Source organism: Triplophysa rosa, linkage group LG25, assembly GCF_024868665.1.
Source record: "Triplophysa rosa linkage group LG25, Trosa_1v2, whole genome shotgun sequence".
Lineage (NCBI taxonomy): Eukaryota > Metazoa > Chordata > Actinopteri > Cypriniformes > Nemacheilidae > Triplophysa > Triplophysa rosa.
In genome coordinates this window covers 13,577,829-13,597,664 of record NC_079914.1, presented here as the reverse complement: position 1 = coordinate 13,597,664, position 19,836 = coordinate 13,577,829, and the positions used below count along the sequence as shown (strand labels likewise).

The following is a 19,836-nucleotide window of genomic DNA, read 5'->3' as shown; positions in this document are numbered from 1 at the left end:
GTCAGCCACTCGAAACTGTCGCCCTCAGAAGCTGTGAGAGCCATTTTTGTTTCATGGCACACAGAGCTCGTTGGGTGTCTTTTTAATGCTATCAGAAGGTACTCGGTATATGGTAAGACAGTCTTTTACAAAATTATGCATCTGTTTGATCGACGAAGCGTGGTGTTGTATCAGTATATCGTTTATTTCGAGCAGTTACGCCATTGAGACCTCGCTTGCGGTATATGCTCAACTACATTTTCAGTCGGTCCTTTTTGCCTGTTAGTTTTCCCAAGTAGACACCCAAAGTGGGGCTGAATAACGTATGTTGTCTTTAAAGTGCTTTTGTTTAGTAACGTAACGTTAAAATGTCCAACTGGCAAGTATAAGGCGATTGTTTATCTCCCCTTTTTGTCAACTGAATGTTCCTCTATTGTATTGCGTTGCATCGCCGTTGGAAATCTTATTAAATGTAATTGTAGATCATTGACGTTCACTGCTACAAACCGCTGGTTTTGCTATCATTTCGCCTTTTACGTATCATTGGACCTTTTTGCTGCTTTGGTTGCTAAGGAAGATTAAAATAGCGAGACAGGATCTATGTTTTAGTATGCGCGTAGTTACGTCAAACCGCGTGAAGTGTCGCTGCGCGATCTAGCTACATGCATATCTGCGTAGACAAATTCATGTATATGAATTTAGGGCTGTGTTTTAACACTATCGCCTGTAATTATTAATACTTATGTATTCAAACTGATCTGTTTTTCAGTCAAAATTGTGTAAGTAGTATTTACATGTAAACAATCTACAGTTTTGTGATTATTTTGTTTTCGACGCACATACAGCAACCAAAAGTAACATATGTAACAACAGCGTATCTTAGCGTCCCATTTTATTTTCTTATTTAGATGTTTCTGTTTGTGAAGATTATAACAATGTTGAAAACGTCCCTTATTTAATTTTTAAACTTTAAACGTCTTTTTTATGTGTGTGATAACTAACGCGCACCCTGCATGCAGTTTTTGCATTTTTGCGTAATCGTTTGCACAACCAATCATAACATATGTAACAACAGTGTATCTTAGCGACCCATTTTATTTTCTTATTTATATTTTTTTGTTTGTGAAGATTAGGCACAATGTTGAAAACGTCCCTTATTTAATTTTTAAACTTAAAACGTATTTTTTTACGTGTGTGATAACTAACGCGCACCCTGCATGCAGTTTTTGCATTCATGCGTAATCGTTTGCGCTAGGTCTATGATCCAACCTGAACCATTGTTTTGCGAGGAATCCAAGATCATGCGATTATGCATGCCGTAACGCATGTATAAAACTGAAATAAACTATGGACTTAATCCCTGTAGAAGTTTAAAATGCAATACGAATATTGGCCTGATCTGTTTGTCGTAGGGTGTCGAAGTGATTCATAAATGACAACGGGCGTCAGGATGCAGCACTTTATCGTCATGCGACAACATATACAACAGTAATTCCATCTTTACTAGGGATGTAACGATTCACCGTGAGCCGGTTGAAAATCGGTTATAATGAGTGACGATTCAAATCGGTTGAGGTGTGAACTGAATCGCAATACATTTTTTGAACAGCAGGGGCCGCTATTTTCACTGCAAACCTAAACGTGGACATGCTGATATTTCTTAAATGCAAAAAAATCCAAGAAAAGCTCAGACAGTATTAGTTTGTTTATATTAAAGAGACTTTTTCTATTATTAATTTATAAAATTGCAGTTTAGTTTTGTTATTTGAAATAAAACATTATTTTATTACACAAAGAAACGTGAAGCATTTAAGAAATAATGCAAGGGGTCTAATTTGTTTCAACTCATTTTGTAAAAATAAATCGTGAGTAAATCGTGAATAAATCGCATCGTGAGATCAGAATTGTGACTTGCATCGGATCGTGAGCTGAGTGAATCGTTACATCCCTAATCTTTACCATGCCTTATCAATGAACTACCATGACACAATAATCAAAGATATATGCTGCTAAACGATAGTAGAGGCGCATAGCAACCCTGTGAGTATTGGGAGTATGAAGCTAGTAAACCATTAATTGAATTCAGATTGTACAAAACACACAGTTTCGGCAGTGGTTGTTTGTTTATGCTCTTGTTTATGCTCTCTGAGGCGTAACTCAGTAGGGGTTTAAATCGGACAGTTCATCACGATACCATGCAATATCGATCTTCTCCACCAATGATGCGATATTTGCAGATACCTCAGAATTTTGTCCGATATGATTGATATTTTGATATTACTTGCCTAGTTTACACAAGCAGTTACATTTTTAATAACTCACAAATGCAAGCAAAATATATAAGATGAACGTTTAATTAAACTCTTTGAAAACTTCTCACTAGGGGTGTGACGAGACTTTCCTTACACAATTGGCATGATGGAGTGCTGAGCTCGAAATTGCGACCCTTTTAGTCGCATATGCTTCCTAAATTTAACCTGTGCAACCTCAAAATATATTTGGGAGCATTTGTGTGAGTGCACATTTTGTTTTGGTGTGACCTGTCTTCATTACTGTACAGAACATGCTAATCACGACACAAAGTATGTGCATGCCGTGCTGTGAGCTACAGTGACCGGCCCGGCCATTCATAGACAACGTGATCCTGCGGTGCTACTTTCCCACCATTTTTCTATGTAAACACGCACTAGATGGACGGTTTCAACCTTCGCGCATGTCTCCTGCGTAACATTTTGCAGTATTTACATATTGTTTATTACTGCATAATATAATTAATTAAAATAGAATTTTAATGTGTTTCATAAAGTACAAGTTGATTTTATAATGCCAACATTTTTTGCATTTTGTGTTAAGATAAATAAAAGAATATTTTCCCCTATAAATTTCATCATTGCGGATTTCTTTAAAGGTACAGTGCGGTATGTTTTGTATGATCTATTAACAGAAATGCAATATAACATACAAAACTGTGTCTTTAGATGTGTATAAAAACCTTACGTAATGAAAAGTTATGTTTTTATTACCTTAGAATAAACTAGTTGTATCTACATAGGGTGCGGGCCTATCTACATGGAATTTGTTATGTTGCGCAGCCATGTTTTGTACAGTAAGCTCTAACGGACAAACAGCTCTACAGAGCGCGTTTCGTATATGTTGGTCTTCGTGTGTGTTTTTAGACGCAGCTTGCGTCATCACTGAGTTGAAGACGCACAAAGTAGTAAGTCGTAGTACGGAGAGGAGGAGTAGTTGTCGTCTAGCTGAAGCAACTGATTGTTCTGTCTTAGAAGTTTTGATAAAATGGAGGACCATGCGTATTGTTCACAAGCGCCGACAGAGCGTGAATCTCCGTCGTCAAAGAAGCTCAAACGTGATGCTGCCAGACGAATTAGAGACAACCGGCGGCAGAAATCCAGGATAAACATCGGTGTATCTATTACCAGATGGAAGGCACTGTTGAAAGACAAATGTTTTCAAGGCGTTGCCTGTTTTCTGCTAGACTGGTAAGATAATTCAACATTTTCAATGTTTCCACTTTTTCAATGTTTACCAAACAACTGTTTTGTTGAAACGGTAACGTTAGCATTTTATACAAATGGCCATATGACCTCCGAATAATAATGTATTTCCGTCCCTGCGGTACGTACTCCGGTTGTTCCTGACTTTACAAAAGGTGGTCAGGTGATCAGGTGATCAGCGGCTAGTGGCCGCTGATTTTCAAGAACTGCGCCTTTAAAAACGTCTAAAAATCTTGTCTCGTTCTCGTGAACCCAGTCTCGTGTCTCATCTCGTCTCATGAGATAAGTGTCTCGTCACATCCCTCTGCTGCACACTCTCTGTCCAAATGGGACATTTACAACAATAAACTACATTGTTTCTGCTAGGATGTTATAGAACTATGGGGCTTGATGATGTCATGGGCTAATTAATATATTCATGATAATGTTATCACGTAGTTTTGTGTGTTGCAACTTCAGACCTGTTTTGCTTTACTTTCTAAACATTTTTTAATACAGCATATTGCCCAGTAAAGCCATTCTCATGTACATATTGTCTGTTTCATATTTATATATCAAACAGCTTTTTTACTCTTTCATTCACGAGTCGGCCGCCGTACGGTGAACTGAATGTGTTGCTTCTCCAGAGATACTCTTACTAAAGGGAGATGGAAAACTTCGACGCTGAGAGAGAGAGGTGATCTCTGCTCCAGGAATGCGAGACCTTGCCCTTGCGGGGCAGTAGATACTAGGGTTGGGAATCGTTTCAATTTTATCGATTCCGATTCCAATTCCGATTCTGCTTATCAATTTCGATTCTTATCGATTCCCAGTTTCGATTCCACAGTTGAAGTAAAACATTTATATATCAACCTGTATGGTCATTTAACCTGCTTATTGACTTGTTTGCAAAATATATATATATATTTATATATGTATGAGCACCGTTTTGTGTATATTTACACATAGAAACACACCTTTTCTGATTTATTACAATTTGTATTATCATAGTTGAACTACATCATGGTTAAACTGCAGTTACTATAATACAACTATGGTTAATTTGTGATTTCTGTGCTTTTAATGCAAATTCTATAGCTAAACTATGCTTACTATAGTAAAAAATATCAATAATTTTCATAAGGGCTTTTATTGAGATATCAGCAGATCATGCAACGCATGTACTTTTCTGAAAAATGCACACAGGAATTGATAAGAGGAATTCAAATTTTAATCTCAAGTATCCGATTCCTATTCCTTTCGATTCCGATCCGATTCCTAGCCTTTCGATTCCGATTCCAAATTGGAATTGATTTTCGATTCCCAACCCTAGTAGATACACACGGAAGCGTTTGATTTTTACTTTGATAGACTTTCAAACGCTTCCATGTGTATCTGTGTAGTGCTCGGTAGAGAGTGCGATGCAATTATCATTTCACGCGCTTCTGGGTTTGGTTGCGCAAGCGCTCGGTAAGGAGCCATTCAAATACATATCCGATGAGCTTGGAAACACAATAGCCAATCAGAGGTCTTTCATAATCTGTTCAACAGCGCTCAAAATGATAGTGGGAAATGCAAGTATTGTCACATTTAGTACCGACTAGTACCGAAGTTTGGTATCGTGACAACACTACATCGATCTAGTGTTGTCACGGTACTGGAATTTCTAACATCGATTCGATACGTATCGAAGTATCGATATTTTTGACAACACTACATCCGATCCATATCGATGTATTGTTACACCCCTTTAACGCACATCACAAGATGAAAGAGTATATTCTGACGTTGTGTCTTGTCCACAACACAGCTAAAAATTAGGTGTTAGAATCACGTAAACTATGGTAACAGACAAAAATCATCTACATTTATGCATTTGGCAGACGCTTTTATCTGGTCTGAACCAGATATAAGAATGCTGTCTTTCTATGTCTGATAAAAATGTATAGTATGCAATCAGGGGTCCCAGGGGGGTTGTTTTTTTTGTCGCTAGTGTGAATAGGTCTATAGGAAAGCGTTGTTTTTATTCAAAGTCTTGTTCAAAGTGAAAATTTAATCCTTCTGTCATTATGTAAAAATATGTTAATGAAACCTGTTTGTGATGATAATTACGTTCAAAACCTTTTGTTTATCAATAACTGTTGCTCAGGATTTGATTACCCTAGTGGTGAGGCGAGGTTAAGGTTTGATTCAGTGGTACAGTAAAGGTATCAATTGGTAAAGCATGGTACTTTGATGTATATTATCAGTTTGTTGTGGTGCTTGTGTGTACTTGAAAAAACACAATGGCACATGTCTAAAATACCGTAGTTGTACCATGTTTAAAAATGTGCTGTCAGTGTGTTGACTCATCCGCCTGTTGGTGCTTGTTTTGTAGTTGTGTCAACTAGACATGTGCCGGTGTTTGGTAATACGGTACACCACGGTAGTGAAAATGCACGGTAGTGTTATTGCGGGCACGTCAAATCACCGTGATGAAAAATCTTTTCCTTTGACTGGATAAAACATTCCGTTTATACTGCTTAAGCGTCACACACACTCGCGTAAGCAAGATACGCACGCGCAGTCACGCACTCTGATGTAAACGGCCTCACGTGGAGAAGAATGGGGGAAGGCGGAGCCTTGCTGACCTAAGGTGAAATATGAGTTATGTCTCACCACTTCTCATATTTACGTGTTTCTGAATACCACATAGAAACAAATAGCCGAACTAAAGCGCCAAAATTGCATGGATTATATTGCCATTTGCATTCCTGACAGTTGAAGAGTTAGCTTGGTCCGCTAGCTACGCTAAAATTTTACAACGAGGGCAAGTTGTAATTCCCCTTTGTGTCAAGTTGGTAGCAACCAATCATTTCCTTTCATCAGACCATGATCGTATGTGACCAGAGGAAAGGGCACATGTTTCCCATTCATTACTCATAAACGCCTTGCCCATTCAGGAAAACCCACAAAAAAGTAAGAAAAAGTACTTATTATCCGAATACTCGATTAATCGATGGAATAATTGGTAGAATACTCGATTACTAAAATAATCGATAGCTACAGCCCTACAATCAGCGAGGTTGTTCTGCAGCTATTGTACTTGAGTGATAGTCGGCGGAACAATAGGATACAATCAAGGCTAAGTGTCCTTCCTGAAAGACTGATTGTACTTCATGAACAGATTGTTTGTGCAAATGCCTTCTAACGCTTCTCGCAGCAACGATAAAATGGTTACAAGTAGGGCTGTGACTGTGGCTGTGACAACTGCACCACCGCTGTGGTAAAGTGCCATGATGGTGGAGAACTGCCACCAGCGGTAGTGCACGTCATTCTGACAAATATAGGTGTAATAAATATGAGTGTTGCGATAACGATTGCTAGTTGTAGCCTTTCAGTTGTGGATGGTTTTATTCAAAAGATTTTACTTTAACAGAAATTATTGGCATACGTTTCCGTTGGTGCGTTCGAGCACGGGCCTGCACGGCAAAACCCAGGTTATTCTGCGGGTTTTGCAATGGATCTTTGTAATAAAGCTCAATAAAACGGGAAGGAAGGAGGCGGGAACCGGCGAACATTCAAAACATTTAATCAAAAATAAATACACCAAAAATTCAAAAGTAACAAGCCGGCAGCCCCTCGCGGACGACTGCCGGCAACACAAACATAAACAAAACTTAACTAATGTCCGGGCCTGGTCCTCTCTCGCCGTATTCTCCTGCCTTTCGTCCTTTTATGCTTCCGATCTCCTCCGTGAGAGATACGAGGCCGGAATGACGCACAGCTGACACTCATTATCAATCGCGTCCCAGCCTCGCTTCCTCCTCCCACGGCTCTCGTCACGCCTCCCTCGCTACATACCCCCTGCAGACTGAAGCACCAGGAACGACAGGGGCGAGAGAGGGGAGAGAGGAAACAGAAAAAAAAAAAATTTGGACACGCTGTCGCTCGGTCCTCAGCCAACCGAGAGGCTCTTCCTCGCGGTGCCATGCGGTGGTACTGGACGCTCGGTGGACGGCTCGTTCCTCCTCCGCCCCCTGGCGGCCGACGATGGCTCTTTCGGCTGAGGGCAGCCGGTAGCTCCTCCCCTGCTTCCTGCTCCTCCCCTTTCCGGCAGACGGCAGCAGGCTCCGACCCACGGCAAGCGGGGCTGACACCTCCGCTCACTCCCAGACCATCCCACCTCGACCCAGGGGCGCGGCAGCGAGGCCCTGGTGTCCTGGCGGCTGGCGGTGGCTCCTCCAACTGCAGGCAGCCGGTAGCAGGTCCCCCGCTTCCTGCTCCTCCCCTTTCTGGTGGACGGCAGCAGGCTCCGGCCCACGGCAAGCGGGGCTAACCTCTCCGCTCCCTTTCGGATGGCAGCCACCCCACCTCGACCCAGGCACATGGCAGTGAGCTCTTCGTCCCATCCGGGCACACGCAAAAGCATTACTCATTATCACTCACGCCATCGGCCCCGCCTTCCTGCCCCACGGCTCTCGTCCCGCCTTCCTCGCTACAATCTTGTTGTGAAATGAACAGATACGTAAAATCAAAACTGCTATGACCCGCTTGCTTAGTGTCGGAGTGCGCGCAGGATTTGCCGCGGTTGCGGAGAGACATCTCTTCATTTGCGCTCCTGTGCACATCTTCTGAACGTGCATTTAGTGCAGCTGTACACATTTTAATCTGGACAATGTCAACAAGTAATTTTCACATCAACGAGTCGGAAAAAGTAAAGTTTTTATGACAATCTGAATAGGAAAGCCAATGAAGATTTAAACAGTTTGTTTCAAATGGAATTGTTAAGGACTGTAAGGGTTAATACGCCACTGACTGAAGTTACTGCAACAAGAGCTTTTTTATTTAGTATTTAGCTTTCTTATATCATTTAAGTTTTCATTATTTACTGATGTTTATTTAAATGTTTTATATGCTGTAGTGTGCCGTTTCACTGATGGATTTGCACGTTAAACATTGACGGATGTTTCATCCTCATTTATTTCAGATATCATATTTCAATTATTTAACAATTTCAAGTATTTAAATAAGGTCTATATTTCTCTTCCACTCGTCATGTGGTTGCTACACGCAAATATAATAATATAAATATTATTTATATAAATAATATATATTTCTCAACCACCGCACCACCGCGGTCGATTTGTCTATTACCACTGCGGTGGTAAAAAACTGCCACCGTCACAGCCCTAGTTACAAGTTAGGGCTGCAACTAACGATTATTTTGATAATCGATTAGTTAGACGGTTATTTTTTCAATTAATCGGATAAAAAGTCTAATTAGATCTTGCTTATAACTAAATCAGAAATGGGAAAAGTATACACAACTGAGCTCATTGACTTTCTCCCAAAATGTTGTGGATGACTCCCTAATAAACACACCAAGGCTGATGAGTTGATTCAGGTACGTCGTATTAAAGCAGCTGACAATAGTCTCTCCCAAACGTGGGAGGGAGGGGACGGTTGGCCAAGGAAATCATTTTTTTGTGGCATGAAAAGTGAGATATTTGTTATTCAAATGTAGTGAAGTACAGTAAAAAGTAGGCCTACTTAGAAAAAAAAAAAACTTAATAGTACAGATACTCAAAAAGTGTACTTAAGTACAGTACAAATAAATGTATAATAAACTTCGTTACTTCCCACCTCTTAACCAAATAAACCCCCTAATCAGAGTATGTAGCCACAAATTGGGTTTTACTAATAAAATCTTTAATTTTGTAATTTTAAAGACCTCTCCCCTTTAGACTTTAAAACTGCGCGGCTTGAAGAGCTGCATGTGTTGTGGCAAAATCGATCATCAAATGTTGAGAGAAATCACAAAGACCAAGAAGCCAAGTTTCAAAGGTTTCGATCTTTAATTTGTTTGAACAAGTCAAAGAGAGACATACAGAGTTCATCTGAAGATGTCCAATGATGTCCCCCAAATACACATCTGACTCCATCTTTTATACATTGTTCTTAAGTCGTTATCACAGTTCAAACCAATCATGTTTTACCTGACATCATCTTCTACCAACCAGGTTTTACATGACATCACTTATTTTTATCAGTCCATCCCCTTATGACTCGCTACAGTTACATTTCAGCCTGCACTCGCTACAGTTATATTTCCGGCCTACCATATTAGGATTTATTCGTAGGGAGCACCTCTCAATCAACACATACGTATATCATGTGCTCTTTATCTTGACACCTTTCCGGGGGCTTTCAGACAATACATGATTTAACATTGGTTTTATTAAAAATTAACTAATTAAATTTATTAAAAAATTATTTTAATTTTATTAAAATAAACTTAATGGTTTAGCGTGATAATGAGCACCCCAGCGTCCTTGGCTGTATGCGATAAGTTAAACTTCTCTACAAACGTGTGTGGTTTTATTAAAAATGAGCTCATTGTTTAGTGAAAATGATAAACAACCCAGCGTTCTTAATTAAACTTCTCTCAAAAGTGTGTGTGGTGTACGTGCAGTTCCTGTCTTAGTGTGATAAGATATTTGGTGTGTACGCAGGTGTTCAAGTGTTCAAACTCATACATGAGTCCCATAGCCCTTGTTAAGATCATGTACATGACCTCTATAACTACCTTTAAATGTATTCTTTTATATAAGAAAACTCAGTAATATATTTAGAATATAAGAAAAGTCAATAATATGTCTAGAAAAACCACCATACATGCAAAACACATCTGACTTAAAAACTGCACAACTTGTACAGCACGGAGAGACACGTTCGACTTTAAAAATGCGCAACTTGTACCGCACGGAGAGACACGTTTGACTTTAAAACTGCGCACCTCGCGCAGTACGGATAGACGCGTCTGACTTTAAAACTGCGCAACTTGTGCCGCACAGAGAGACACGTTTGACTTTAAAACTGCGCATCTCGCGCAGTACGGAGAGGCATCTGACTTTAAAACTGTGCAACTTGTGCCGCACAGAGAGACACATGCACGGAGAGACATCTGACTTTAAAACTGCGAACATCGCGCTGCACGCAGAGATGCACGGAGAGACACATCTGACTTAAAAACAACGCAGCTCGGGCTGCGCGGAGAGACACGTCTGACTTTAAAACTGCAATGCTCATGCTGCACGGAGAGACACGTCTAAAATTGTAATTTTAAAAGGGAAGGGCTTGATTTATAACTGCGCAGCTCGCAAGTGACGTCACAGACCAACTAATCGATAATGAAATTCGTTGACAACTATTTTCATTATCGATTATTATTCGATAATGTTGTTGCAGCCCTAGTTACAAGTATAAGGGCTTTCAGACCAGGTAGTTAAAGAAATTTAGTTATAGGCACTAGGGCTGAACGATTAATCGAAATCGAATCGCAATCGCGATGTGAGACGTTGCGATTTGCTAATCGCAAGAGGCTGCGATGTGGAAGCGATGTGAAAAATAAGAAACGCGTCTGTTCCAAGCCCGCTTCGAGTGGCATTCTTGCTAACCAACTGAGTGAGCGCACCTCTGTTATGCCTATCAGAACTGCCCTAGCCAACTGCGTAAACGTCCGACATTAAAAAAAAAAAAAACAGAAAGCGGGAGAGAGAGAGTGTGTTATTATGGCATCTGCAGAGTCAGATCGATCATTTAGGCAAATAAATACTAAGGAACCTCCAATTCAGAAGACCGCACACACAGCCTGTGTAACTCGCCTTCCCCACTTGCGCGTCTGCGGACGAGCCGTTTAAACTTGAGCGCACACATAGCCGTTTCATACTCCCGTCTCGCGGACGAGCCGTTTAAACTTGATGCACACAAGCCTGTTTCATACTCGCGCGATCTTCCCGCATGCGCGTCTAGCGGACGAGCCGTTTAAACTTGATGCGCACACATAGCCGTTTCATACTCGCTGCGTCTCGCGGACGAGCCGTTTAAACTTGATGCGCACACAAGCCTGTTTCATACTCGCGCGTCTCGCGGTCTCGCGGACGAGCCGTTTAAACTTGATGCGCACACACAGCGTGTCATACACTCGCGCACTCGCGGACGAGCCGTTTAAACTGATGCGCACACACAGCTGTTTCGTAATGACGTTTATAGTAGGCTACTTGAGTCCGGCTCCACACGGGCATCTGGCAATATGGACGAGGCTTGACGCACGCGCGCACCCTGTGTCAACTCACGCCTATCTCCGCGTTTCAAACAAATGTAAATTCTATCTAACTGTTTTGCTAATTTCACTTGGATGAAATTAAACATTCAGCACATTTTGAACTTGTTTTAAAAAATCCCACATACTTAAAAAAGTATAAATCAGCCCATGTAACCTATGAACTATTTTAATAATTCACTAACACAATAGAAAATGTTATGGATTTAAGGGTTACAATGGGAGTTGTATTTGTTTTAATGGAAACTATAATAGTGTACACTGGTTGGATTCTATTGGTGTGATGTAATCTGGAAGTTGGGAACCAATATTTGAATAATGCCCAAAAACACACTACAAAAATGAATTTTGTAATGTTTTTAATGGAAACAATTAAAATTTCTGTAATGTTTTTTGTTGTTGTTTTCTTTCAGCAGGGTAACTATACCCATATTGTGCTCCACACAACAATATTGAGCTGAAGCTTGAATTTGAAAAGTTAAAATCGCAAATCAAATCGCAATCGCAATGTCTGTCAAAAAAAATCGCAATTAGATATTTTCCCCAAATCGCACAGCCCTATTTAAGGCACTCCACAAACGGCAGGGTCCCGGAGCTACTAAAATTTGACTAATTTTTAGCCCAAGGAACTCCAAAAACGTATTGTCTTGCTGGACCAAGCATGGCATTATAAACGTAACAGCTAAAGGATGTTTGGTTATTAAATGGTGCTATGTAATACTACTGTGATTCGAAAGAGCGAATAGGGCTAAAAAACTAAGGGTGGTTTTCTGGATGGGCTTACCTAGTTCCAGACTAGAATTCTAAACTGAAAACAGCTTCACTGATATTCTTACACCAGTCATTAGGGCTGCAGCTATCGATTCTTTTACTAATCGAGTATTCTACTGATTTTTCCATCGATTAATCGGTATTCGGATAATAAGTACTTTTTCTTTATTAAAAAGCAATACTAAATATACAAGAGAAAATAAGACCGGTCTCTTAAAATGAGTAAAACAACTAATTTGTTTCCTTTTTAGAACAATTAGTTTTTATTGCTGAAATAGCATACATTAATATCTGTGAAAACTAAACCCATTTAGTACATTCCATTGCCATATTAAATTCAAAATGCAATATAATACAAATATATAAATAAGAAACATGAATAAAAATGGAAATAATAATTTCAAACAATAGCCTATGACTTTTATTTTGCAGGTTGTCAGAGCCTTATTTTTTAGTATGTCTGTTTCTTCACTCAAACAATAACATGTTTGTGAAATAAACTCTCAGCGCAACTCTGGAGGTGAAGTTCATGTCCTCATTCAGCGCAGACGCAGACAAATTCATGAGCATCACGCGTGTAGCACGTTAAACTGTGCAGTTCATTCACTCAGACACGCAGACCAGACAGATGAAATGTGTATAACAGGATTCGGTGTCCACTAGTCCGCATCTAGTTTGATGGACTCAATGCAGCCGGAAAACAAGTTTCACTCGTAAAATAGACTAAAACTAATACAGTTCACCATTTCAATAAGCTATTAGGGCTGTGACGGTGGCAGTTTTTTACCACCACGGTGGTAATAGACAAATCGACCCGGTGGTGTGAGAAATATATATTATTTATATAAATAATATTTATATTATTATATTTGCGTGTAGCAACCACATGACGAGTGGAAGAGAAATATAGACCTTATTTAAATACTTGAAATTGTTAAATAATTGAAATATGATATCTGAAATAAATGAGGATGAAACATCCGTCAATGTTTAACGGCAAATCCATCAGTGAAACGGCACGCTACAGCATATAAAACATTGAAATAAACATCAGTAAATAATGAAAACTTAATGATATAAGAAAGCTAAATACTAAATAAAAAAGCTCTTGTTGCAGTAACTTCAGTCAGTGGCGTATTAACCCTTACAGTCCTTAACAATTCCATTTGAAACAAACTGTTTAAACCTACATTGGCTTTCCTATTCAGATTGCCTATAAAAACTTTACTTTTTCCGACTCGTTGATGTGAAACTTACTTGTTGACATTGTCCAGATTAAAATGTGTACAGCTGCACTAAATGCGCGTTCAGAAGATGTGCACAGGAGCGCAAATGAAGAGATGTCTCTCCGCAACCGCGCAAAACCTGCGCCGCTCCGACACTAAGCAAGCGGGTCATAGCCAGTTTTGATTTTACGTATCTGTTCATTTCCAACAAGATCCATTGCAAACCGCAGAATAACCTGGGTTTTCCGTGCAGGCCTGCGCTCGAACGCACCAACGGAAACTATGCCAATAATTTCTGTTAATTTAAAATCTTTTAAATAAAACCATCCACAACTGAAAGGCTACAACTAGCAATCGTTATCGCAACTCTCATATTTATTACACCTATATTTGTCAGAGTGACGTGCACTACCGCCGGTGGCAGTTCGCCACCGTCATGGCACTTTACCATCGCGGTGGTGCGGTTGTTACGGCAACCGTCACAGCCCTATAAGCTATCAGTTATTTATCAGCATGAGAAATACGTGTGAGCGTGTGAACAACTAAATGCGTGTGTCTCCGGTGAATGCATGAGACTTGAGAGCCCTGTAACATGAATAGAGTTTAGCGGGCTGTGCGTCAGTAATAACGGTCCGTGGGGAAACGCAGTGCTCCGTGTGTACTGTAGTTAAATGGATTAAACGAGGCTTCGAGGCAACAAAAATTGCCTCGATGATTTTTTGTATTCGAATAACTCGAGTTACTCGAGGAATCGTTTCAGCCCTAGTTATACAATTTTACTCAAAAAGTAGATTCTCCTTATCAAAGTCAATATTATTATTTAGACAGTTTCCGTTTTAATTTTGTCAACTAATACTTGTACACAACTGAAATTCTTTTAACATATTCTAATAAAAACATGCTTACTGTCTTTCAAAAATGAAAATTCCTTTTTTTTTTTACCAGTGACGGACACTATTTTTTACCATTCAGGAAAACCCAGCGGGATCAGTGGAGACTCGCGTGCGGAGCCAGGCGTGTATAAACAAGGCATTAGACTATGACGCCCACCAGCTGTCTAATTTGTTTCGCATAGTTTCAAAACAAACTGAAAATCTTTTTACACTTTTCATAACACAGCGATAACGTTGTTTGAGGCTTGTTTCGGATCTGATTCTGCAATGCATGCATCTGTCACTTAATCAACCCCCGCGTCACATACACACAGGTGCGCACAGTGGTGCGGTGTTTACAGACTTTTTTCCTTCAGAGAGCAATAGTGACTAGCGTCATTTTGGATAAACCTTAACTTTAAGTGGAAAAATGTCTCTCTGCGTCTTTTCCGTTCAGTGAGCGGCAGAAGCAGTACATTATAACCAAACAGCAGCTTAAAGTTACTTGTAAGCAGAGGTGGGTAGAGTAGCCAAAATCTTTACTCAAGTAAAAGTACAAGTAACTGAGAAATTGTTACTCAAGTAAAAGTAAAAGTCACTATTTTAAAATTACTTGAGTAAAAGTAAAAAAGTATGCAATGAAAAAACTACTCAAGTAGCTAGTTACTTAGTTACTTTGTATCTGATTATATAGGCCTACTACATAAAATTAACGCCAATATTTTAATATTACATTTTAATCAAATTTTTAATTATCATAAGCAGATATCTTTGCAATATACTAGAGAGACTAAAGAATAGACAAACACAGAAGAGACAAGCATTTCTGTAAATTCATCTAGTCCTGATGTCAATGTAGTTTACACAACTTATTTAGAATAATAGACCATGTCAAACTAAAGCATGAACTAAACTCAGAGCATTTCCTAAGATGATCTAGAACATCTGCAGTGCTCTCTTAAATGAAATACACATTTTTGAACAAAGCTCATGTTTTCTCGTGTTGTGTCACGTGTGTGTTGTGAAACGCTCTTACTTGTAAACAAACAGTAAACAGTGAACCACACGCCCATCAACAAGTTTTCTTCCTTCTGTTCTTCAAATGTATATTTCTGCAAGCCCACGTCTCTGTGTCTGACAGGTAACGCGCATGTTGCTGTGTCTGACGAACAGGTCGCGCGGGTGCGCGCATATGGCGGGCATTTATCATTGCTGGCAAACAATATGACACATTTGCAGTTTTGATTGTATAGATATAGATTAATATCCACTTCATCCAACGCTCTTTGTGTTCTGCGTGTTCTTAAGTTTCGCGCTACGAGGAGTGAGTAATCCTGCTTCAGATGATTCAGATCGTGCTGCGAACTGAACAAATCATTTGAACTGATTCATTAGCCTATTCAAATGGTTTTGCCCATTGTTCAATTAATGCTTTCAAAAGAATCGACTCAAAAGAATGGATCACTCGGGAATGCCCGTAAAAAGAGACGACAACCTTGAAATAAACAACGCGTTTTAAAAAGCATATTTTAAAATGAAGGAACTAAGGAACGTCACGCAATGTAAGTTATGTAACGAAGTAAAAGTACAGATTTTCTATTAGAAATTTACTCAAGTAAGAGTAAAAGTACACACTTTTAATTTTACTTAAAAAGTACATATTTTCCAAAATGTTACTCAAGTAAATGTAACGAAGTAAATGTAACGCGTTACCACCCACCTCTGCTTGTAAGTGAATAAATGAATGATTACAAAACTTTCATTGTTACTGACTGGACATATGATTATAAACGACTTCAACTTTATTGGGTATTCAGTTGTATTAAAACACATTAAGTTCAGAGAGTAAACGCATGTATATAGCGATGATGTCACAAACATGCTAATTAGCACGTAACATCACCTTGCACCATAGTGACGGGTAAAAATAGATTATGGTGGATTTTTTACGAGCATGTCTGTTAAAATGACGAAAAAAAAGTCTAGAGCAACCTCTGTTTAGGCTAATCCCTGACCAGAAAACTAGACCCTAAAAGTAATGTGCAGTGCTACATAAAACCAAGGCTAATCAAAGAACACAACCCACAAAGGCAACAGGCAAATGCTGTTTACATAAGCTTTCTGTATGTTTATGGCTTTAAATGGCACTCTCCTTGTGTTCGGCCCAACTATATTCACTTGTTCCTATTGTGTTGGGTTAAACCTTACACTGCTAATGTAGTCCCACTAAAAAGTGTTCCTGTAACTAAAATCTCATTTCCTGCTAAGCTAACACGGTGAAAAGCGGCGACTTCTGTCAGTAGATATAGCAAGTAAATATGACAAAGGTTCCTGCGGTGTGAAAGCCCCTAGCTGCACTCTGACGCGTTGTGTTACGCATTGATGTGTGAAATGAAGCTTTCACAGCTAGAAGCTTCTGCGTTCACAGGCTTGTGTATCAGTTTTCAGGCTTAAGGCTGGTTTTCAAAAAGTTCTATAAAATTGGCATTGTGATGACAGACTCTACAATGTTTCCAAAAGCCACAAGCATAAAGTTGTCTTTAAGATCAGCAGGCTTGTTTTTTTTAACTATTTGTCTAACAGGTTGCTAAAAAATGTAATTCTTCTCTGCATTCCTAATTCGTTACTTAAACATCCTCTCTATATTCACAGACACCTGTGGTCCTTATGCATACCAGCTGTAAAAGTGCACCATGAGTTGTGAAGAACAGGGCATGGGGAGGGTAGTTCATTCCTGGGCAAGATTTGCCCCAGCTGGAGAAAGTGCCCTTATGGAGGCCCTAAGGGTCTTTAATCCCATGACGAAGGACCTGACGGACACAGAGAGACAAATGTTTTCCTTTCTTCATGACTTACGGAAAGAAGGAGCCAATCCTGTTGTATTGAAGAGCAAAGATGTATACGGATACAGATCTTGCACTGCAGAGCCCCTGTCATCCAAGACTGTCACCAAGGTCCAGAAAGTCCAGAAACCCTTGAAAAAGAAAGGACGAAAAGGTTTGGGAAAGGTTAAGGAGGTGAACTATTCGGCGCTCAGTAGAGCGGCTAAGAACATTCTTCAAAACCAACCCAAGATTCTGCTTACTAACCTTTCCATAGACACTCTTAGGCAGAACAGTGCGTCAACATCGACAACAGAAGAGAAGCAGTCTCTTCAAGCGTCGCAGTGCCTCAAGCTTACAAACATAAAGGGAGCGACTGGGGGCCACACCGCAAGGCTGCAAATTCACTTTGGAAGCACACCCAGTGCTGCTCTACGGCCGCCGCCAGATCTGTCTGGAATTCCGCATTCCGTAAACGGCGGACAGACTTTAAACGTAGTTGCCTTGGACAACAAACGCATTTTGTCTTGTCCAATCAAAGCAGATGATGCCCTCATTGGAGACTCCGCCCCGGTCGTCTGTCAAAATGGTTTCACGCTTAAAGAGGGTAGCATTTACAAAAAGATGGAAACCGTGTCCGGTAAACCTGATCTGATGAACGGTGGTCTAGACCATTTCCAAAGGTTTGCCTGGTCCCAGTCAACGCTCACCAATGGCCAAGATCTTTCTAGACTGAATGGAAATGGCCTTGAGTGGAAAGTCATAAAAGTAGATGATTCTGTCACAGACGAAGAGGTGAGGAGAAAGGCACAGAAGATTTTGCAAGTGAATTTGTCGCCTGTGATACAGATTCATCCTCTGGTCAACTCTATATAGACTCTGCCGGGGATTTAGTTTTCGTTTTCTTTCTTGAATTGTTTGCAGTGTTTCGTTTTGGGAGATAAACCATAGTTTGTACTCTGGATGGGAGCATTGCAGCGACCTCCAAGTTTTGCATTATCGTCAAGTAATATCATAATCCAAAGATGGGATGTTGTTTGCTCTCACAGTATTTTATCTCCCGATACATCCCAGGACCCTTTGACTTTAATTTGATGTATTTCTAACGTCTTGAAGGAACAGACTTATGGACAAACACTTATTTATGACTATGCAGTTCCCAGATTTCTGTCTTTGTTGGAATATTGTGGGCACAGACTGCTAGCTAACTGGACTATGGGAACAGACTTTGTAGAGTGATTTATTACATGCTACTGCTTAAAAAGGCAACGATGCCCTTATCTGGGTGGTCATAGTTTGTCTTTATGCTTTTCTACATCTTAGGATCCTGTCGATGACGACAACACGCAGGTTTTTGACCTCACCTGTTTAGTAATATGTTAGTCTGCCGGCATAGACTGCATATGATGTTTATGTTCTAACACGGTCAGATTGGGGGCACTTTTTCATATTAATTTAATTTCATGGCAAAATAAATGGCCTTATTCTTTGAGAAGAGTGATAAAGGACCTGTCTTTGTATTTCTTTTGTTGTTTCTTTCTGCACTCGGTCTTTATAAATTCTTTGATTTTATTTTCTTCAATTGTGCCAACCCTGGTGTTTAGTTTAACCATTTTGTTAGTGCCATGACCACAAGGAATTTTCAAAATCCTGTTAAGCAATGGACCGCTGGTCTGTTGATATGACACTTCCTTAAACACTTGAATAAGAGTATGTTGTCATAATCTTAAAGGTAGTTCTATGTTTTTTATTACAAATATCAGAGTTGGTTAATCCATGTCAGTTTGATTTGTGGACATAATTGCTTTCTGAACCAATTTAACCAGATTTGAGAGGTCTCAAAAAAGAACCCACCATCCTGATCCACCACTAGGTTTTAAAGGTATTGAAGGCAAAATATATTAAAATACCTGTTATCCAGAGAGTATCCCATTGCAAACAGAAAAGTACATTCAGATATTCTGGTAAACCTTTGTCAAATTCATTCGTGAATTTTCCGTCTCTACATTTTATTTGTTAAGGATATTCATGTGCATAAAGCTGTAAACGCGTCAGGACTGACATTGAGTTTGACAACAAAACATTGAGGAAAAAAGCCCTAAAATAAGTGATGATAATGGAGCAGTTCATTGGTTCCACAAAGCGTTTAAAAACAAATGTCTGAAATTTCGTTTGTGAGTTATGTTCAAAAGATTCATCCTCGCACACAATTAAAGCAAAAACTTTATTTTCCTTTTTTGTTGTCACTTGTTTTCATACAGTTGAATCTGTGACACTCAAAAGCTGTAAATGTCAATGTGGTATTTTTAGTTACTGTTACCAAATTGTGAATTAAAATATGTTTGAAGAAATTGTGTTGTGGATTAATAGGGTCTCTTAGTGTTGCATAAGCAAAGTTTCCACCATCTAATTTTACAAGCCCCTTCTAACTCACAACTTAGATTTAAGGTTTGTGAAAATTTGATGTTTTATTCAATAGTTAAAGATTTTCAGGCATAAAAAGGCCATACCCATAGGATTACCTTTCCCTTGGCACAGTTGCCTTTGGCTTGCTCGACAAGAGCTTTA

At 39.5% G+C, this 19,836-nt stretch overlaps 1 protein-coding gene across 1 annotated transcript; it reads left to right on the top strand.

Annotated features, from left to right (window-relative positions):
- Positions 1 to 19,613, top strand: ccdc71 (coiled-coil domain containing 71). Its single transcript, XM_057326285.1, has 2 exons — positions 1 to 112; positions 17,099 to 19,613. The coding sequence occupies exon 2, from the start codon at positions 17,140 to 17,142 to the stop codon at positions 18,142 to 18,144; it is 1,005 nt and encodes a 334-aa protein (XP_057182268.1). The 5' UTR covers positions 1 to 112; positions 17,099 to 17,139; the 3' UTR covers positions 18,145 to 19,613.
- The last annotated feature ends 223 nt before the right edge of the window (positions 19,614 to 19,836 follow it).